Below are 22,217 nucleotides of genomic sequence, written 5' to 3'. Positions count from 1 at the left end.
TGTGTGGTCAAGTCAGTTCGTTCAGAAAGTCAGTCGGAACTCTGCTGAAGACCATTGGACCTTGTCTGCCGGAAAGTCCAGTTGTGTGTACGCGGCATTAGGCAAAATTATGGATGAGCCCACTCCCTTGGCTGAGAAGCAACCCCACACATGAATGGCCTCAGGATGCTTTACTGTTGACATGACACAGGACTGATGGTAGTGCTCAACTTTTCGTCTCCGGGCAAGGTTTTTTCCGGATGCCCCAAACAATCAGAAAAGGGATTCATCAGAGACAATTACTTTACCTCAGTACTAAGAAGACCAATCTCTGTACCTTTTGCAGAATATCAATCTGTCCCTGATGTCTTTCATGGAGATAAATGACTTATTTTCTGCCCCTCTTGACACCAGGCCATCCTCCAAAAGTCTTCTCCTCACATTGCATGTACATGCACTCCCACCTGCCTGCTGCCATTCCTGAGCAAGCCTTGCACTGGTGGTGCCCCGATCCCGCAGCTGAATCAACTGTAGGAGACGGCCCTGGCCATTGCTGGATTTTCTTGGGTGCCCTGAAGCAGTGGAAATTTTTTTTAATGGGATTAAGTTCATTTTCATAGAAAAGAGGGACTTTGTAATTAATTGCAATTCATCTGAGCCCATAAAGTGCATGGTGGTTAAAAATACTGCTCTGAAGACTTGGCCTCCAAATTCTGGATCCAATCTTGGATCCACCACCTGGTGTTGCATGTCCTTTTTTCCCCAGTGACCCACCCCCCCCCCCCCCCCCCAGACCAGATGGCCACATGTTTTCCCATCTTTTTAATAGGAGATCATTTTAATTTTCTTTCTCCCTAACCTCAACTTCTGCACATCCTCAATTTATGGACAGTTTATTTGTTCTATGTTTTCTGGGGATTTTTTTGATATTTATTTGCAGCATGTTTCTTTATTTTTTATACGTCAATTTTATATGATGTTATTTTCAGATACCGGTATACACCCAGATTGGATGTCACAATTAAACAAATGTATCAATGTGCAATAAACAACAGATCCTGATGAAGAGATGTTCAGCGTCGAAACACGTTGATGTCAAATGCTAAAATCAAGTGACCTCATTTTGGAATCCAATTTGATACTTTTTTTATGTTGCGTTTCTTTTTTTTTAAATAAGTAATAAAATGTGGTTTTAACTTTATATTTGATTCCTACTCTGTGCTACATTTCCAACTGGGTACCCATACAAGTGACTGTTCTACTGATAGATTTTTTTATGTACTTTGTGAACACATTATGGCAAAGGAATCCAAAACAAAATATCGATTACAAAGTTATTTTATTGAGTATCATAAAAGGAGTGGATGGTATTTAGTTGGCCGCAAGAGTCTGGTCCACCCAGGATCTGAGGGCGGTGACGCGGGCGTAGACTCCGGGAGAAGATGTAGAGCAGGAGGAGCTGCCCCAGGACACAATACCGGCCAGGGTCCAGGCTCCGTTCCTCTGGCACACAAGAGGTCCACCAGAGTCACCCTGAAGAAGAAAAGAAGAGACGTCATCAGAGAACTCCTCACACAACGAACATTGTTTTACTTTAAATAAGTTCTGTTGGTCTGAGCTGTGCGCCCCCTACAGTATATGTCCACCCATGAAGAATATTCATCTACTTACAGCTATGCCTCAGAATTAATGATTAAACCAGCCACCAGTGACTACCAGGACTGGGATCATATATGGAACCAGAAAAAAAGGGTGATGCTTCAAGCTGGAGACCTCAAAAGTTCAAAGGATGTACTTAGCTACACGAAGAGTAACATAAATATATTCAGAATTTTTTTTTGCATTTTAGAACTTTTTAAATTTGTTATAATACTACATTTTTATAGAGCAAGAAGTTCCTAAATTGAGCTTTTCTGTGCCCGGAGAGTCTCTGGATTCTGAATTCTATATATACATATGGCACCGATCTATGTCCCGCCCTACAGAGCAAAGCTCCTCCCCCCATCATTCAATAGTCCTGTGCTAAGTCCTTATAAGAAAGTCGTTTCTCTAGATCAGGGGTAGGGAACCTCGGCTCTCCAGCTGTTTTAAAACTACAAATCCCATCATGCTTCTGCCTCTAGGAGTCATGCCTGTGATTGTTAGGGTCTTGCAATGTCTCATGGGACTTGTAGTTTCAAAACAGCTGGAGAGCCAAGGTTCCCTACCCCTGCTCTAGATGTAAACATAAAACATAATTGGACAAAACCTATTATACATTCTTATTAGCATCTCTGGCGGGTTTCCTTTAGCAATAATGTATACTGGTTTGTAGAAACGCCAGTATGATCCTTCGAGGAGCTGAACCACATGGGCTTGGGCTACCTTGGCCATGGATTCTGGTTCCCTAGCCGAGCAACGGTAGCTAGTAGGAAAAGTCATCGTACCATGCAGGAGGAGACACCGGAGGCACCGGCGCAGATCATGGTGTCCCTGATGTTGGATCCCCAGTAGGTCTGGCAGCTGGCGGTTGTCAGGAGAGGGAGAGATGCCTGCTGAAGCCTGGATGGAGTGATTTGAACTGAAAGGGAGAAAAGGGAGAATGGAAAAAATATGGAAAATGTGCAACAACATTAACATCACAGAGGTTCTATGTGGCACTTTGAGTCTCCAACAACTTCCCAACAAAATCACATCTAACGTCTATGATGCTTATTCCTTCATTGCACGCTAGAGGAGCACAGTGTGATGGTTATTGGACTTATTTCTATATAAAAAGGGCAAAACGTGTGAAGTCTACAACAAACAAGCAAGCCATCACATAATAGACATTCCACATCATGTAAAATGTCCTAATAATGTGGCGAAAAAACAAAAGCCTGAAATGAAGGTTATTAAACAGTGATCACATGACCACAAAGCTTCCTTCCCAGAGTCCTTCTGCTGGGTGGGTTGGGATTGCAGCTGAAAGATCCACCCATTGACTTGAATAGGCTGTAATTGGCTACTGACTACTGAACTACAGGCACACAGTGCCATGTTTAACATGGTCGGTACGGAACAGGAAGCTCTTGAATCAGTAGAAGATTGGCACGATCACCAGGTATTTACAGTGCATGAATGGCTTCTGTATAAAAAGAAATAAAAATGTCTACTAAAGGAAACAAATAGTGTAGTTATTTAGCTTTACATAAACTTTAATATCTCATCTTTACGTTTTTAGGGTAATTTTGGGTTCAGTGTACAACATATTTTCATCTCAAATGCATTATGTTTTTTTTTTTGGCAGAATATCTAATTCCCTTACCGGCAGCACTGGTGTATCCCCATCCGGTGGTGACACATCTTTCTCCTCCATTGAAGACATCGACGGTGGAAGCAAGACACACGGGGGAAATGCGGCTGGTGTAGGTGGCGGGAGTGGCCAACTTGATCAGGGTGATGTCATTGATGATGGACTGCGAGTTGTAATTGGGGTGTCTGAAGGCCTGAGAAAAGTTATGTTACAATGAAATTCCTGGAAATGTAGATGAATCCAACCAGGCTTCATACAAAGAACCTGTAGCTTTTCAATTTTATCCAATAGAGTAGATGATTGACTGTCTAACTTTATGGAAAAAGACAAACAGAGCCATTACTGTCTATGGCTGATTATCTCTCTATATTGAAAAAAAACACTTACTCTGCCGACAGCAATTCTCTGGGTGGCCTCAGTCGTTAGGGATCGGTCATATGCACCCAGGACCACGGTGTGGGCAGTTCTGGATGGAAGAGAAAAATGGTCATTAGTTGCCATAAGGCTGATTTGATATTTCAGATGTCACCTCTGATATTTAATCTCGGAATTTTTCACAGACCAGAATGTTTCCCAACACTTTCTATACTTATAACTGAAAATCAACAAGGATGTAGACATAGACTGCAGACACATTTACTGAAATAGTACACGCCCATGTCAAGAGTTGACATTGCCTATTTTTGGACAAAAGGGTCATCATTTTCTTAATTTCAAGTCCCAGCACCGGTACCTGTCTGGTTATCCTGTCCCATTACCCAAAAAGCCCAACCACCATAGAAGCCATGGTATACATGTGATGGACTGAACAGTTGGATAAATGGTTCTATATTTAGGATGAATCTGGTCTATAAACCAGAGGTTCTGGATAGACAGTTGGATAAATGGTTCTATATTTAGGAGGTATCCGGTCTATAAACCAGAGGCTCTGGGTGGACAGTTGGATAAATGGCTCTATATTTAGGATGTATCTGGTCTATAAACCAGAGGTTAGGGATGGACAGTTGGATAGATCGCTCTATATTTAGGATGTATCTGATCTCTAAAATAGAGGCTTTGGATGGACAGTTGGATAAATGACTCTATATTTAGAATGCATCAGGTCTATAAACCAGAAACTCTTGATGGGCAGTTGGATAATTGCCTCTATATTTAGGATGTATCCGGTCTATAAACCAGAGGCTCTGGATGGGAAGTTGAATAAATGGCTCTAAATTTAGGATGTATCTGATCTATAAAACAGATGTGCTGCTTGGACAGTTGGATTCATGGCTCTACATTTAGGATGTATCTGGTCTATAAACCAGAGGCTTTGGATGGACAGGTTACCAGTGAAGCATTGCAGTGAACGCTGACTTTGCAGTGGAATATTATCATATAAGACTCACGTGACTCCGCAGTGGGCAGCAGTGACAACCCAGAGATTGTTGATCAGAGAACCACCACAGAAGTGGGATCTAGAGCTGGTCTGTAGAGTAAGAAGAATTATCAGATCATTGCTTTATTTATAGATCATTTTACTCTTTCTATGAAACTTCTCTTTCCCATATACATTACATGAATGCTATTTTGGAATTGTGTTAGGCTTACAATAAAGAAACATAGTCAGGGTCTGGGCTGGCTATAGGGTGTTCAAAAAAGTCTAGCTTAACTAATAGAATCTGTGAGAGGTTTTAAGCTTGTTGGGAAGCTTAGCTTCAGTTTTCCCTGTTTGTATGGCTTATTTCAGACTTGAAGACCACAACACAATGTAACAGAGCTGCACATTGCAGGTAAAGCACAAGCACTATAGGTGAGGGCAAAAGTCAGATTTACCACCTCTTAAAAATTGCTGGACTTTTTTATATTAGCTAAAATGTGTCTGTGGGTAATTATGAGCTGCTATGGCCTTCTTAGCCTTGATAGTACCCATCAGCAAGGCTTATTTTATTCCTGATTGCTGCAGTACATTTAACACACCTACACATAGCAGGCAGAAGGGGGGAAACTTGCATAGATTATAACTCTGTGTTTGTATACAACATGCTGTGCCTGTGCAAAGATTCCTGCATGCAGCATTTTAAGTATATTTTAAAGGGTGCAGTAATGGGCTCCTACTTGGCCCACCTGCACCTGATAATTGCATTAAAACCCATTAGTAAGGCCTGTTTTACACCTGAGTAGGGCAGTTCATTTAATGTGCCTAAACAAATAGGAACCTGATATGTATATGTATGTCTCTGCTCAGTGCTTGGATGTACTATGCCATGGATGCTCAACCTGTGGCCCTCCAGCTGTTGCAGAACTACAAGTCCCATGAGGCATTGTAAGCTACTGACAGTTACAAACATGACTCCCAAAGGCAGAGGCATGATGGGACTTGTAGTTTTGCAACAGCTGGAGGGCCACAGGTTGAACACCCATGTACTATGCTGTTTTATAGGGTGCAGTAATGGGCTCCCACCAGGTCCACCATATCATTGCATTAAAAATCACACATTACAAACCCCTGTCCTTTTGTTTACGGTGCAGAAGTCTGAAGAAAGTTTAAAGTTCCCTGTAGCCAATGCACAATGTACCCCATCAGAGTGGTCCTTCCGCATATTTGCCATTTCAGTATATGTAGGGAAAAGCCATTAGACCTGGGAGCACTAAAAAAAATGCTGTAAAATGGACTGTTGTACCTGGGAAAGGTTCAGACTTTCTTCAGAGGGGTGCTGACTGGCATGTAAAAATGTGAAAACGATTTACGTCACAATATGTGACTTTCTGAAATCTCTAGTTTCTCTGAAATATAGGGTGTTGGACAAGAGTAACAAGGAAGATGGGAAAAACGCTCTCAAGTTCCTCTCTCACATTGTAATATAATGTTCAGGATCAGAATACGAAGGAAGAAATGTTTGCTTGTACCTGCAGAGACACCTGCCAGGGCCAAGATCCAGAGACGGCATTCTCACCATTCACAACCCTGGCATAGCCGGAAATAATGGGCTTGATTGCGGGAACACCGCAGCCTGGGGAAAACATAAATATTAACTGTTAGTACATTTATAATGACACAATGTCATATTCCAATATACAGTATTTATATTTATGTATGGATGATGTTATTAATTTGGATTTCAACTTTTTTTATTACTTTTAGCTCTATAACCCTACAAAAATCTCAGACATTTCATACCTTCTTTAGTTTCATATAAAGTAAAAATTAACGCCCCTTACAGTTTATTGTTTGCTTCCCATTTTCTGTTGGTTAGAATTCTCTATGCTTTTGGTTCTAGAGATTTAACAGGAAGTGACTAAGAGGATTTAAGAGGAAATCACTAAAAAGCGAGGGGAATTGCCCTATTAGAAAGTTGTCTTTGAAGAAGAGGTCCCCATTGAAAGGTTTATCCTCAACCCTTGTTCTGGTGACAACAGGTGGATTTCCCATCTCTATTTAAAAATCTCCATAGGCGACTCTTTAAAAGCTTTTACAGCTTACCAGTTTAGAGTTGCACAGGAGGTCTGGTGTTAGAATTATTGCTCTAGCTAAAAGGTTTGTGGCAATACCTCACATCACCATCACGAGATCGGTTTGATCAGATGTTTTCAAGAGCCAGTAATGGCCTGTTCACATTGGACCAAAGCCAGAAGTGACTAAATACTTGAAGCTTCTGGTTTCTTAGACCAGTGGTCTCCAAACTGTGGCCTGGGGGCCAGATGCAGCCCTTTGCTTGCCTTTATCCGGCCCGTGGGGCACATTTCCTCCCTTTGATACAAGGCACTTTTCCTCCCACTGACACCAACAATGATGCACTTTTACTTCCACTGACATCAACACTGGGGCATCATTTCTCCAATGGAACACTATTCTTCGGAAGGACTCTAACGATGGGGCGGTATTCCTTCCCATGGACATCAAGGATGAGGCACTATTCCTCCCACTGATGTCAACCACAGGGCAGCACATTGGTGTAGTGGTTAGCACTTTCACCTAGCAGCAATAGGGTTGCTGGTTCAAATCCCGACCACGACACTATCTGCCTGGAGTTTGCATGTTCTCCCTATGCCTGCGTGGGTTTTCTCCGGTTTCCTCCCACACTCCAAAGACGTGCTGGTAGGTTAATTAGACCCTGTCCAAAAAAAGAGTTGGCCATAATATGTGTATGTGTATGTCAATATTGTAAGTGTGTCGGGACTCTACAGGTTAAAGGACCGCATAAATAGCTGCAGATGGACACCGGTGGCAAGAAAAGCACCCTGAGGCAATTCAGTTCGTATAGGTAGCGCTATATAAGTCATTCATTCATTCAACCATAGGGCGCTATTCCTCCCACTGACACCAACCATAGGGCGCTATACTTCCCACTGACGCCACCCATGGGACTCTATTCCGCCCACTGACATCAAAGAAGGGGCACTATCTCATGTCAAAGAAGGGACACTTTTCCTTGCACTGATACCAAAAATGGGGCACGAGTCAATTCCATGATACCAATAATAGGGCACTATTCCTCCACTAAGATCAATGACGTCAATGGTGGGAAGATATTTCTCCTCCCACCATCGTTTGGGTATTTTCTACTCCCACTTACCACAGTCCAGCCCCCCTAAAGTCTGAAGGACAGTAAACTGGCCCTTTGTTTAGAAACTTTGGAGACCCCCATCTCAGAGCATACAGATGATCAGGGAAGTTCCGGACCTTGGTTATCTAAATAGTAAGCCATTGGACGGGAAAGCCTGGGAAGGTGGCTGAAGGATGCATTGGGGAAGACCCCTTATTTTACCAAAAGAGTAGTTGATGGTTGACTGAGCTAGTGAGTCAGCCAACAGTAAGTGAATTTAAACGTGCTTGGGACAAATTTGATGTATACAAAAAGGGTACAAAAAATAAAAACAATAAAAAGGGACAGACTTGATGGACCTGGTCTATTTGGACTGGTCATGTCACTTGGTATTTCCCTGCCATCACTACCCTAAAACACAAGACAAATATACAGGAGGAATGTCAGTACTCACCATAAGCTCCACTAAGGAGGGCTAGGCAGGAAAGGAACCACAGCATTGCCATTTTGCTAGGAATCAAGTTTGGGAAAGAATGGACAGGATTGTCTGGTTTATATACACCAAATCCACCAATCAGGTGAAAGCTTGCCTGAGATAAGGACAATTTTAGCTCCTTACATCCGGTCACCTTGATCAAACTATATACTATTTTTCCTTACTTTGGCCTTGAGATGTAAAGTAACAGGTGTGTCAGAGGAGCCACCATTTGGCAAGGCTCCCACGGAATATTTACTTAATGCTATGTGAAATTATCCATTCAAGATATTGGTAGGTCATTTCCTATACATTACAAAAAACAAAAATTTCCTATTACAAAAAAAAAAAGTTTTAAAAGGGAATTACAAAATGTATATTTTAGATTACAAAAAAATTAAGAACCTCTAATAAGGGGGCCCCCAGATAGCGGCCCCCACCCTATGTGAAGGAGTATTGGCGTACCATGTACCCCTACCCATTCACCTGGTGAAAAAAAGTGTAACGAAAAAAACACAACACATGTTTTTAAAATAATTTATTGGACAGCTCCGGTGGGCTTCCGTCTTGGGAGGTCTTCTCACCTGATTCCTCCGCTATCTTCTGCTAGCTCTTTAATAAGGGGACCCCAGATACTGGCCCCCCACCCTATGTGAATGAGTATTGGGGTACCATGTACCCCTACCCATTCACCTGGTGAAAAAAAGTGTAATGAAAAAACAACACATGTTTTTAAAATAATTTATTGGACTGCTCCGGTGGTCTTCCGTCTTGGGGGGTCTTCTCGCCGGACTCTTCCGCTATCTTCTGCTACCTCTTTTACTAGCGGAGGAGCCCGGCTTTCTTCTTCGTCATCGCAGCCGCCATCCGGGGGTCTTCTTCCAACTTCGGGGGTCTTGTCCCCCTCTTTGGTTCTTCTTGCCGGGCCTCCGCTTTCTTCTTCCAGCTCTTTTACTAGTGGTGGCCAGGTCTTCTGTCGCCACCGCCTTCTCGTCTTCTCTTCTTCTTCTTCTTCCTTGAGATGTTGACTCAACGCTCTCTCTGGCTGCAATGACAAGGACGCGTTGTGCGGGGACCTATACGACTTATATAGGGACAAGGGCCTTATTAAAGGGGGCTCCCGGATTCCAATAAGCCCCCTGCCCGTAGACCCCGACAACCAATGGCCAGGGTTGTCGGGAAGAGACCCTTGTCCTCATCAACATGGGGACCCCCCATGTGGAGGGCACGCGGCCTGGTACAGCTCAGGAGGGGGGGGGGGGGGGGCGCTCGCTCGTCCCCACCCCCTTTCCTGATTGGCCGGGCTGCGTGCTCAGATAAGGGTCTGATATGGAACCTGGGGGGACCCCCACGCCATTTTTTTGGTGTAGGGCTTCCCCTTTAAGTCCATACCAGGTGACGCGGCCAGTGAGGTGTCAATCTTGCCGATGGAGGCGGCGACATTGACTTCCTGTGCTAGTCCTGTCTACCTGGAGCCACGTTCAAAATGAACGGACTTTTCTGTGTGGGCAAGTCCGTTCATTTCAAAAGTCCGGCGGACTCCCACCATAGTCCGGTTGTGTCTGGTCGTGTGTGGGCAGGTCCGCTCGTTCAGAAAGTCCGGCGGACCTCCGCTGCAAAGTCCGGCGGTTTGTCCGCCGGACTAGGTCCACCGTACTAAGTACGCCGGATAGTCCGATCGCGTGTACGCGGCATAGGACAAATATTGAAATAATAACATTGTCAGATCATACCATACCATACCATACCATAGCATGGAAATGAAGATACCAGGACCCCCCAAAAAAATTAAATTCATGGAGATTAAATGAAGAACTAATACAGGTAAAGAAGAGGAAGAGAAAATAAAAGAGGAATTAGAAAAATATTTAAAAATAAATGACACAAAGGAGACAACAGAGGTTACCCTTTGGGGGGCCCATAAGGCCTATATTAGGGGCATCCTGATAGGGATAGGATCAAGGAAAGAAAAGGAAATAAAATAAAATATGGAAGTATTAGGCCGCGTACACACGCGCGGACTGTTCGCCCAACCTTGTTCGTCAAACAGTTTCGGCAAACAGTCCGCTCAAAATTTGCATGAGCGGACTTGCCCACACACGAGCGGACTGTTTCAGCGAACTGTTTGCCAAACAGTTCGCTCAACTTTTGAAATGAACGGACTCGCCCACGTAAGGCGGAGGCAAGTCCGCCCATTTCGAGCGCGCGTGCAGGTAGGCGGGGCCCGCGACGGAGACGTCGCGGGCTCCGCCGCCTGGAATGGAATTAAAGGGGAACCCCAACGCCGAAAAAAATCGGCGTGGGGGTCCCCCCAAAGTCCACAACAGACCCTTGTCCGAGCACGCTACCCGGCCGGCCAGGAAAGGGGGGCGAGCGAGCACGCCCCCCCTCCTGAGCCGTACCAGGCCGCGTGCCCTCAGCATGGGGGGTGCCTTGGGGAAGGGGGGGCCGCGCGGCCCCCCCACCCCAAAGCACCTTGTCCCCATGTTGATGAGGACAAGGGCCTCTTCCCGACAACCCTGGCCGTTGGTTGTCGGGGGTCTGCGGGCGGGGGGCTTATCGGAATCCGGGAGCCCCCTTTAAGAAGGGGGCCCCCGGATACCGGCCCCCCACCCTATGTGAATGAGTATGGGGTACAATGTACCCCTACCCATTCACCTGTAAAATAAAAGTACCCAAAAAAAAAACACAACACACGAGAAAAAATATTTTATTGCACAGCTCCGGGGGTCTTCCGTCTTCGGGGGTCTTCTCGCCGGACTCCTCCGCTATCTTCTTGTAGCTCTTTTACTAGCGGAGGAGTCCGGCTTTCTTCCTCCCCGCCGCCGGCCTCTTCTCCCGACTTCGGGGGTCTTGTCCCCCTCTTCGGTTCTTCTGCCGGGCCACCGCGCCTTCTTGTAGCTCTTTTACAGGCGGTGGCCCGGTCTTCTGTCGCCGCCGCCTTCCGTTCTTCTGCCGGGCCACCGCGCCTTCTTATAGCTCTTTTGCAGGCGGTGGCCCGGTCTTCTGTTGCCGCTGTCGCCGTCGCCGCCTTCCGTTCTTCTTCTTCTTCTTGTTCTTCTTCTTCTCCAGGAGATGTTGACACGTCGCTCTCTCCGTCCGGAATGCCAGAGCCGCCCTGCGCTGCCACTTATATAGTGACAATGGGGCGGTGTCACATGGTATATGTCACATGGGTTGGTCACATGGGTTGATGTCACATGGTGACCCCGCCCCCTTACGATGTCATAGTCCCCATGTGACATCAACCCATGTGACCAACCCATGTGACATATACCATGTGATACCGCCCCATTGTCACTATATAAGTGGCAGCGCAGGGCGGCTCTGGCATTCCGGCCGGAGAGAGCGACGTGTCAACATCTCCTGGAGAAGAAGAAGAACAAGAAGAAGAAGAAGAACGGAAGGCGGCGGCGACAGAAGACCGGGCCACCGCCTGTAAAAGAGCTACAAGAAGGCGCGGTGGCCCGGCAGAAGAACCGAAGAGGGGGACAAGACCCCCGAAGTCGGGAGAAGAGGCCGGCGGCGGGGAGGAAGAAAGCCGGACTCCTCCGCTAGTAAAAGAGCTACAAGAAGATAGCGGAGGAGTCCGGCGAGAAGACCCCCGAAGACGGAAGACCCCCGGAGCTGTGCAATAAAATATTTTTTCTCGTGTGTTGTGTTTTTTTTTGGGTACTTTTATTTTACAGGTGAATGGGTAGGGGTACATTGTACCCCATACTCATTCACATAGGGTGGGGGGCCGGTATCCGGGGGCCCCCTTCTTAAAGGGGGCTCCCGGATTCCGATAAGCCCCCCACCCGCAGACCCCGACAACCAACGGCCAGGGTTGTCGGGAAGAGGCCCTTGTCCTCATCAACATGGGGACAAGGTGCTTTGGGGTGGGGGGGCCGCGCGGCCCCCCCTTCCCCAAGGCACCCCCCATGTTGAGGGCACGCGGCCTGGTACGGCTCAGAAGGGGGGGCGCGCTCGCTCGCCCCCCTTTCCTGGCCGGCCGGGTAGCGTGCTCGGACAAGGGTCTGTTGTGGACTTTGGGGGGACCCCCACGCCGATTTTTTTCGGCGTTGGGGTTCCCCTTTAAGTCCATTCCAGGCGGCGGAGCCCGCGACGTCTCCGTCGCGGGCCCCGCCTACCTGCACACGCGCTCGTAATGAGCAGACTTCCCTCCGAGCGGGAACAGTTTGCTCATTTCGAAAGTGGCCTACACACGGGCGGACTGTTCGCTCAAACACAGTTTCAGCGGACAGTTTTTCGGAATTTCCGAAAGACTTTGTCCGTCAAACTGTCCGCTGAAACTGTCCGCTGAAAGCCCACACACGAGCGGACTGTCCGCCCAAACACTGTTCAGCGGACAAAGTTGGGCGAACAGTCCGCCCGTGTGTACGCGGCCTTATTAAAAGAAATCCATGAATTAGAACAAGGGCATAAAAAAAATGGGAGGAGAGGAGAAGTTCCAGGCTCTAGTGATAATAAGGAATGAACTAAAAGACCTATTGGATCGGGGGGCGTGGCCTGGACGGCGATGGAGTAGGTCGCACGTGAGGACTGCTCCGCTCCCGGTCTATCCTGTACAGCTATCCTGTATTGCGGTAACGGTCTGAAACCAACGGGGATCGGTAAATTGGGATCCCCTCTCCTATCCTACCATGTCGCCTTCGAAGAAGCACGGCGCGGCGGTGACTTCTCTGGATAAGTACCGCAGACAAGACAGAGACTCTGCCCAAGATGGCGCCTCCTTATCCTCTGCTTCTCCACCAGCGGCAAATGACACCGACAAGGTACTGGAGGCTATCTCTGCCTGCCAGTCCTCCCTTACTACGAAAATTGAGGAGGTCAGGGTCGATATATCCCTCATTAGACAGGATATGTCTAAACTTAAGGACCGGGTGAAGGAGACGGAGGAACGGATCGGCCGGACAGAAGATGTGCTGCACCCACTCCAGCATTCCCATGAGGAGGTGAGGCGCCTTCTTCAGCTTCTTGCCCAAAAGCAAGATGATCTTGAGAATAGATCACGCAGGTCGAACATTCGTTTTATAAGCCTACCGGAGGGTGCGGAGGGACCCGATCCACCTACTTTTGTTGAGAAGCTCCTGATCGACACTTACGGACGGGAAGCCTTTTCTACCACCTTCATAGTGGAGAGAGCGCATCGCATGCCCGCGAAGCGTCCGCCGGAAGGCGCACCGCCTCGCACACTTATTGCCAAGCTTCTCAATTACCGTGACAGAGACGCTGTTTTGAGACTAAGTAGAGAAAAGGGCAACATCCCCTACCAAGCGGGTCACGTCATGGCTTTCCCGGACTTTTCTGCAGAGGTCCAGAAACAGCGGGCCCGCTTCGCCGAGGTCAAGCGGCGATTGCGCGCCCAACACCTTAAATATGCGATGATGTACCCGGCGAGACTCCGAGTTCTGGGAGAGGACCGAGCGCACTTCTTTGATGACCCAACGCAGGCGGTGGAGTGGCTGGAGAGGAGAGAGGCTGATAGAAATCGTCGGCCCTAGCGGATGCTTCTTGGTGGTGAGCTGCTCTACCCTATGCTGCTGCTTTTGGCTTCCTTTCCCAGACTGTATCCCTTCTGCTGGGAGTGCGGTTGTACCGGCTGGTACCTGGGCAGCGCTGTCTGTCCTCACACGGCAACCTATTGATATCAACGGGCCTGTTTGGCTATGCCTGCTGCTATAGACCGATTTGTCCAGTGTACTTTTGTATAAACTGAGACTGCCCCAGTTCAATCAGCCGCCCGTATATCTGCCTACTGTCATCTCCTATGGGACTGCCTCTGTGGATCCGGCGGACTTGGTGTTATGGCCCTAAACCTCCTGAAAGCCAACAGGCCTTGTGTTTTCTATGTTTTTAGGCCAGAAGCAGGTTCCCCGTTTGTTCTTTTCTTTGTATGTGTTCCCTTTCTTCTTCTCCCATCTTTCCCTCTTGTGCTTCTCTTCCTATGAGCATAGCTGCTCGCCGCGCTGTCTCTGTAATGTTTTTTTTTTTTTTTTTTTTTTTTTTTTTCCCCTTCATATCTACTGCTTTCTCTCTACATTGATACCGGGGGCGGAGGCCGCGTCCCTTGTTCTACGGCCCTGCCCGGCGGCCTACTCCATGAACCTTATGCAGCGAGTGACCGCCCTGTGTATGGTTATGTGCCTAGTCTGTCCCCTTGCGAAACCGAACGATCCAGGCGAGGGGAGGCAGTGGCGCTGGATGCCTTCGGTACAGGGGGTACGGATTATTGTTTGGCAATTTGGGGATATATGCTCCAACCCGGTTAGGGGGGTTGAGAGCTGGGTGGGGGGAGGGGGGTTGTGTTTGGGGTCTAAGTTTATGTTTAGTTTTTGGTTGATTACTGCATATATGGTACAATACACAGTCTTTCCATGTTTACAACTAGGCGGGGGGTTGGCGGGGGGAGGGCGGGCAGTGGACTCACTGCTACGGTCCGATCTACCCCATCTACTACCTGGTTTTAGCACTACTCTCCTATGGCTCCGATTAAGTTTCTGACGTGGAACGTCCGAGGTATCAGGGATAAGCTCAAACGTACGGCCGTTTTTACTTGCCTTAAATCATACAGGGCTGACATTATAGTGCTTGTGGAAACTCATATTACGGGCCGGCTCCAGCTGGCGCTTAGGAGACCGTGGGTCGGCTGGGCTTACCACGCGTCCCACACCTCCTATTCCCGGGGCGTGTCCTTGCTCATAGCAAAAACAATGCATTTTCAATTAATTGATTTACAAACAGATCCCCAGGGCCGGTTTGTGTTTTTACAGTGCACTATACAAGGCAGACGCTATCTACTCCTTGCAATTTACATACCACCTCCCTACTCTGCCACTATTGTGTCTGAGGGACTCTCGTACATGGCTCAGCACCCAAATGTCCCCGCCATATGGCTTGGGGATTTTAATGTAGCCCTCACCCCACACATGGATAGACTGCCGGGTGGCTCCGCGCCTCCGGCCCAGACGGAGTCTAGGTTAAGCCGCACCCTCAGGGAGTTTTCATTGACTGATGTGTGGCGTTACAGATATCCCGCGACTCAGGCGTTTACGTGCTTCTCGGCCACGCACTCTACCATGTCCCGCATAGATTTCATTCTGGCGTCCAACGTTCTCCTTCCTTATTTGGCAGACGCGGGGTTCCATGCGAGATCCCTGTCGGATCATGCTCCGTGTTGGGCTACCTTTACGCTGGCCCAGCAAGCTGGACCTCGGGCCTGGCGCCTTAATCCATTTTGGCTGAAGGCGCTGGGGGAGCAGGAGGACCTGTCGGCAGAATGGACTCAATATTTCACGGCTAATAGGGGAACAGTGACTGGTGGCAGTGTATGGGAGGCATTTAAGATCCATGCGCGTTCTACCCTGATCCAGCGCATCAACGGGTTGAAAAGACCTATTGGATCAGGAGACGAGAAGGACCTTTAATAGAGTTTCAAAAGAAAGATATTTATGGGGAAATAAAATGGGGAAACACCTGGCAACAATACTGAAGAAGGGAAAAATCTATAAATGATATAGAAAAAATACAGAATAGTACCGGGGAGGTGGTATTTACAACATCAGAAATAGCGAAAGTGTCCCAGAATTATTATGGGACATTATATTCAATAAAACAAAAGGGACAACAGGAAATAGAAAGAACGGAAAAGATAAAAGAGTTCCTAAAAGGTGCCAGTTTTCCCCAAGTAATAGGAAACAAGCCATCTGCCTTAGCCCTTGTACACATGGTCGGAGATTCCGACAACCAAATCCGTTGGAGTAATTCCGACGGATTAATTCCGGAAGAGGTCCGGAAGTGATGTTGCATACACACGGCCGGACTAAGTTGTTGGGAAAATCCGATTGTACATAACGTGATGACGTTATTTCGTTACGACGGGACTACGTTCAGGCTAGTAGCCAATAGCTTTGGTCTAGGAATTTGATCTGAGCATGCGTGGCACTTTGTCCCTACACACGATCGGAGTATGTCCGATCGGAGCATTTTGTCGGAAAATTTTACCGGCAAGTTGGAAAACTTGGTCCGTCGGATACTCCGACGGAAACAGTCCGATGAAGACCACACACAGTCGGAATATCCGACAAAACGGTCTGATGGGACACATTCCGTCGGAATCTCCGACCGTGTGTACAAGGGCTTAGACAAACCTATAATAGAAGAAGAGATTAATACAGTTTTAAAAGACTCGGCATCGGGAAAAAGTCCAGGCCCAGACGGTTTTTACGACCTATTAATTAAAAAAATGTAAAGAAATTTTATTACCAATATTATGTTCATATATGAACGGACTTGGAACAAATTATGAGATGAGAAGAGAAGCCCTATTGGCCTCAAATACAATTGTTCCAAAGGAGAGAAAAGATAAAGTACTTTATGCTCAAGTTACAGACCAATATCCCTGTTGAATGCAGACACAAAACTATTTGCAAAAGTATTAGCCACAAGGATTAAAGCTCTGATGACTGAGTTGGTGCATGCGGACCAAGCGGGGTTCATCCCCAGCAGAGAAGCAAGACACAAGGACGTGAGAACACTGTTCTTGCTTCAGAAAATCAGAGAGGGAAATACCCCAGGTCTACTCCTGTCGATAGATGCAGAAAAAGCATTTGACAGGGTGGACTGGGGATTTATGTTGAACACCCTGGAAGCCACAGGAATAGGTCCAAGGATGGTCCAAAGGATCAAAGTATTATAAAAACAACCTACTGCAATTGTAAAGGTCAACGGGGCTTCATCTTCCCCGTTTGAAATGTTCAACGGAACGAGACAGGGGTGCCCCCTATCACCACTATTATTTGTGCTATCACTAGAATCCCTTCTGGCAATCAACAAATTGGACAAGGTGCTTTTTCCCTGACTTTTTTCCCCTGCCAGATGAACCTGAGGAGTATCATGTTCAACGTTTTGAAATACACTTGTCGGAGGGGGGTCGGCAGCATCTGGTATTTGTACATAATTTTCGGTAGTAGGCTCATTTTGAAGATATTGATTCTCCCCAACCATAACACATGTCTTGATGCTATTTTACTCAGGTTAAAGCGGGAGTCCGCCGGGAGTCCGCCGGGAGTCCGGCATTTTTTTTTTTTAAAAGCCAGCAGCTACAAATACTGCAGCTGCTGACTTTTAAAATAAGGACACTTACCTGTCCAGCGCGCCCGCGATGTCGTCACCCGAAGCCGATCTCTCAATCGTCTCTCGGGTGCTGCCGCCGCCATCTTGGGTATGGGAATCAGGAAGTGGAGCCTTTCAACTTCATTTCCCGGTTCCCTACTGCGCATGCGCGAGTCGCGCTGTGCAATAAGGATGGTCCCCGCTGCCTCTGGGATCCGTGTGTTTCCCAGCAGACAGCGGGGGACCTTCGTAAAGGGGCGTAGATTCTGCAGAAAGGGGCTTACCTTCTGCAGAATCTACGCCCGAAGTGGGTGCAGATACCTGTACTGTACAGGTACCTGCACCCCCCTCCCCCCTGAAAGGTGCCAATTGTGGCGCCGGAGGGGGGGAGTGTTCCAATGAGCGGAAGGTCCACTTTGGGGTGGACCTCCGCTTTAGGTTTGATTTCATTCAGTAATGGCAGGAAGTTTGTTTGATAAAGCGTGTTCAGAGATGTAGTAATCTTGACACCTAGATATTTTAATTCTTTGTCTCTCCAGATAAATGGAAACTCCCCTTGATAGGTATATACCTCCTGTGATGGCATATTTTGAAATTCGATATTTCTCTGTATTGTTTTAATCTTTTCATCAAATTCATCAAATTAGGAAGAGATATTCGAGGTTACCAAAAAATAAATGGCATATGCGGCCAACTTGTGTTCCTCTTCTCCTGACCTAATCCCCCTAATGTTTACATCCTGTCGTATTTTAGCCAACAGTGGATCAAGTGACAGTACAAACAGTAGGGGGGATGGGGGGCACCCCTGTCTAGTGACATTATACATTTCAAAAGGTCCTGAAGCAGAGCCGTTTACTTTTACCCTTGCTGTGGGATACTTATAGAGCGCTTTAATCCACTGCATGAATCTGGTACCCAGTCCCATCTCCACCAGGCTATCTTGCATGAACCCCCAGTCTACCCAGTCAGCGTCTATTGACAGGAGCAGACCGGGGGTCCCAGACTCTTATCTTATGTACCACCAGTAGTGTTCTAATTCCATTGTCACAACATTCTCTTCCGGAGACAAACCCTGCCTGATCAGGATGTACCAACTTGTTCAATATCAATTTCAACCTTCCTGCCATTACCTTAGCAAGCAACTTAAAGCGGGAGTCCACCGGGACTCCGCGTTTTTTTTTTTTTTTTAAAGCCAGCAGCTACAAATACTGCAGCTGCTGACTTTTAAAATAGTGACACTTACCTGTCCAGCGCGCCCGCGATGTCGGCACCCGAAGCCGATCTGTAGATCGTTTCTCGGGTGCTGCCGCCGCCATCTTGGGTATGGGAATCAGAAAATGGAGCCTTTCGGCTTCATTTCCCGCTTCCCTACTGCACATGCGCGAGCCGCGCTGCGCAATAAGGCCGGTCCCCGCTGTCTCTGGGATCTGTGTGTTTTCCCAGCAGGCAGCGGGGCACTTGCGGAAAGGGGCGGGCACTTGCGGAAAGGGGCGTAATCTACGCCCCTTTCCGCAGAGAGCTATCCCGGAAGTGGGTGCATTTACCTGGATTATCCAGGTAACTGCACCCCCCTCCCCCCTGAAAGGTGCCAATTGTGGCGCCGGAGGGGGGGAGGTTTCCGATGAGCGGAAGGTCCATTTTAGGGTGGACCTCCGCTTTAATGTCAACATTCAACGGTGATATAGACCTATAACTAGAACAGAGTGAGGCATCTTTTCCCTCTTTTGGTATTATAGTTATGGCCGCCTCCAGTGCCTCCTTCCTTATTGCCCACTTCTTTCTTACCCCATTTATATATGAACACAACTTATGCCGCGTACACACGACCGAACTTTCCGGCAGAAAAGGTCAGACGGAATCATTCCGTCGGATATTACGATCGTGTGTGTGGGCTTCAGCTGAGTTTTTTCTTCAAAAATTCAGATGGACCTAGAAATAGAACATGTTTCAAATCTGTCCGACAGAATCAATTTCTATCGGGAAAAACGTTCGTCTGTATGCTGGTCCGACGGACCAAATACGATGCAAGGGAAGCTATTGGCTACTGGCTATTGAGCTTCCTTTTCTAGTCCCGTCGTACGTCATCACATAAAAAAGGAACGGACTTTGGTCCGTTCGTGTGTGGGCAAGTCCGTTAGTTCGGAAGTCCGTAATAACTCTGTTGAAAGTCCGTCGGAACTCCATTGGGAAGACCATCTGACCTTTTCTGCCCGAAAAGTCTAGTCGTGTGTACGCGGAATTAGGAACCAAAATATCCTTAAACTTTCTGTAGTACAGCGTCGTCGGACCGTCCGGGCCTGGACTCTTACCTAGTGGGCTCTCTTTTAGTATTTTCATAACCTCTTCCTCTGTTACAGGTTCATCCAGCCCTCTCATTTGGTCTTCTGAAATTTTATTTAAATCTAGGTCCTATAAAAACTCCCTCCTTTTTATTTTTCCTGCTCAGTTGTTTCATACTTATTAATGGCATATAATTCCGCATAATATTCCTGAAATGTTCTAGCTATATCTGATGTATTATAGACCATTAATCCTACACTATTTTGTATTTTTTCTATATAATTGAATGCTGACTTCTCTTTTAACATTCTGGCCAGAGGCGTCCCAGTCTTATTTCCCCAAAGATACCTTTCCTTTTTTATTTTATTATAGTCCTGCCCGACTATATCTTTCAGTTCCTCCCTTTTATAAATAAGTGTTGTTCTTATTTCTACATTTCCCGTTTTTTTATGTTGCGTTTCTAACTCAGAGATGTCTTTTATCAAAGCGTTTCTTCTCTTTTTTCCAGCCTTTTTTCTTTCTGCTCCTAATTCAATCATTATACCTCTAACATAAGCTTTATTGGCTTCCCATAATGTGGCTTCTGTTATTTCTTCAGTATCATTAATATTAACCACTTAAGGACCGCCTCACATATACGTTGGCAGAATGGCACGGCTGGGCACAAGCACGTACCGGTACGTTGCTCTTTAAGTGCCCAGCCCTGGGTCGGGAGCGCGCCGCCAGCAGCGCGCTCCCGACCCGGTCCTGAGCTCCGTGACTGTGGCCGTGGGACCAGCGGACCCGATCGCCACTGGTGTCCCGCGATCGGGTCACAGAGCTGAAGAACGAGGAGAGGTCTGTATAAACAAACCTCTCTCCGTGCTTCCTACTGTGGCTGTCACTGATCGTCTCTTCCCTGATATAGGGATAGACGATCAGTGACATCACATGCCAGGCCACGCCCCCCTACAATAAAAAAAACACATAACGTCATACATAACCCCTCCTCGCCCCCTAGTGGTTAACTCCTTCTCTGCCAGTGTCATTTACACAGGAATGAGTGCATTTAACCACTTGCCGCCCGCCCTATAGGCAATTGATGGCTGCAAAGTGGTTGCATAATCCTGATCGGACATCATATGACGTGATCAGGATTTCGAGCCGCTGCCTCTCAGTGCCCATCCGTGCCCATCAGTGCCGCCTATCAGTGCCCATCAGTGCCACCTATCAGTGCCACATATCAGTGTCCATCAATGCCACCTCATCAGTGCCACTTCATTGGTGCCACATCATTGGTGCCCATCAGTGCCGCCTTATCAGTGCCCATTAGTGTAGCCCCATCAGTGCCCATCAGTGAAGGAGAAAACATACTTATTTACAAAGTTTTGAAACTGAAACAAAAAAAAAAACATATTTTTTTTTCAAAATTTTCGGTATTTTTTTATTTGTAGCGCAAACAATAAAAACAGTAGAGGTGATCAAATACCACCAAAAGAAATCTCTATTTGTGGGAAAAAATGATAAAAATTTCATTTGGGTACAGTGTAGCATGACCGTGCAATTGTCAATCAAAGTGCGACAGCGCTGAAAGCTCAAAATTGGTCTGGGCAGGAAGGTGTTTAAGTGCCCCCCGGTATTGAAGTGGTTAAATAGCACTGATTGCTTTATAAATGACAACGGTCCCAAAAATGTGTCAAAAATGTCCGATGTGTCCGCCATAATGTCGCAGTCACACTAAAAATTGCTGATCGCCGCCATTACTAGTAAAAAAAAAAAAATATTAATAAAAATGCTATAAAGTTATCCCCTACTTTGTAAACGCTATAACTTTTGCGCAAACCAATCAATAATCGCTAATTGCGATTTTTTTTTACCAAAAATATGTAGAAGAATACGTATCGGCCTAAACTGAGAAAAAAAAATTTTTATATATATTTTTTGGAGATATTTATTATAGCAAAAAGTGTAAAATATAGAATTTTTCTCAAAATTTACGCTCTATTTTTGTTTATAGCACAAAAACTAAAAAACGCAGAGGTGATCAAATACCACCAAAAGAAAGCTCTATTTGTGATAAAAAAAAGTACGCCAATTTTGTTTGGGAGCCACGTCGCACGACCGGGCAAATGGCAGTTAAAGCGACGCAGTGCCGAATCGCAAAAAGGGGTCTGGTCCTTTGGCTGCAAATTGGTCCGGGGCTGAAAGTGGTTAAAGTACAGCTCCAATTCCTGCCTGATCCTTTCTTCCACCTCTTTATCCTGTAGTAACTCTTCATTTAATCTCCAGGCACGTGGTCTGTTTAACTTCTCCTCAATTTTAATTCTCATCATTACAGGGGCATGACCAGAAAACGTAGAAATTTTCGATATTGGTGTTAATTACTGTATCGAGCAGACTATGGTCATCCAAAAAGAAATAAATTCTTGAGTATGTCCCGTGTACAGAGGAGAGGAACGTATAGTCCCGGCGTTTCACGTTTTGTATTCGCCATACGTCTATCTGTTGGTTCTGTTGTAAAATCTTTTTTAGGACCTTCCTCTGTAGGTTCCCTGTCCTCTGTACACTTGACGTACTATCGAACCCT

General features: G+C 46.7%; 1 protein-coding gene across 1 annotated transcript; it reads right to left on the bottom strand.

Annotated features, from left to right (window-relative positions):
• Positions 1-1,301: 1,301 nt before the first annotated feature.
• On the bottom strand, positions 1,302-8,379 carry LOC143975783 (chymotrypsinogen A-like). Its single transcript, XM_077478312.1, has 7 exons — positions 8,234-8,379; positions 6,143-6,246; positions 4,642-4,721; positions 3,641-3,719; positions 3,266-3,446; positions 2,406-2,539; positions 1,302-1,512 (listed from the first exon to the last, which is right to left on the bottom strand). Exons 1-7 carry the CDS (start codon positions 8,283-8,285, stop codon positions 1,351-1,353), a joined length of 792 nt encoding a protein of 263 aa, XP_077334438.1. The 5' UTR covers positions 8,286-8,379; the 3' UTR covers positions 1,302-1,350.
• Positions 8,380-22,217: the final 13,838 nt, after the last annotated feature.

Source organism: Lithobates pipiens, unplaced genomic scaffold, assembly GCF_037356315.1.
Source record: "Lithobates pipiens isolate NorthernLeopardFrog02 unplaced genomic scaffold, aLitPip1_a1.2 Scaffold_13, whole genome shotgun sequence".
Lineage (NCBI taxonomy): Eukaryota > Metazoa > Chordata > Amphibia > Anura > Ranidae > Lithobates > Lithobates pipiens.
This window is presented reverse-complemented; position numbering and strand designations above follow the sequence as displayed.

What these genes read in the sequence shown, in the direction of transcription:
- LOC143975783 (XM_077478312.1), bottom strand. Translation starts at nt 8,285, where the DNA reads ATGGCAATGCTGTGGTTCCTTTCCTGCCTAGCCCTCCTTAGTGGAGCT. An exon ending in CCTCCTTAGTGGAGCTTATG is followed by an intron (nt 6,247 to 8,233) that starts GTGAGTACTGAC and finishes TGTTTTCCCCAG; the next exon opens with GCTGCGGTGTTCCCGCAATC. An exon ending in AGAGAATTGCTGTCGGCAGA is followed by an intron (nt 3,447 to 3,640) that starts GTAAGTGTTTTT and finishes AACTTTTCTCAG; the next exon opens with GCCTTCAGACACCCCAATTA.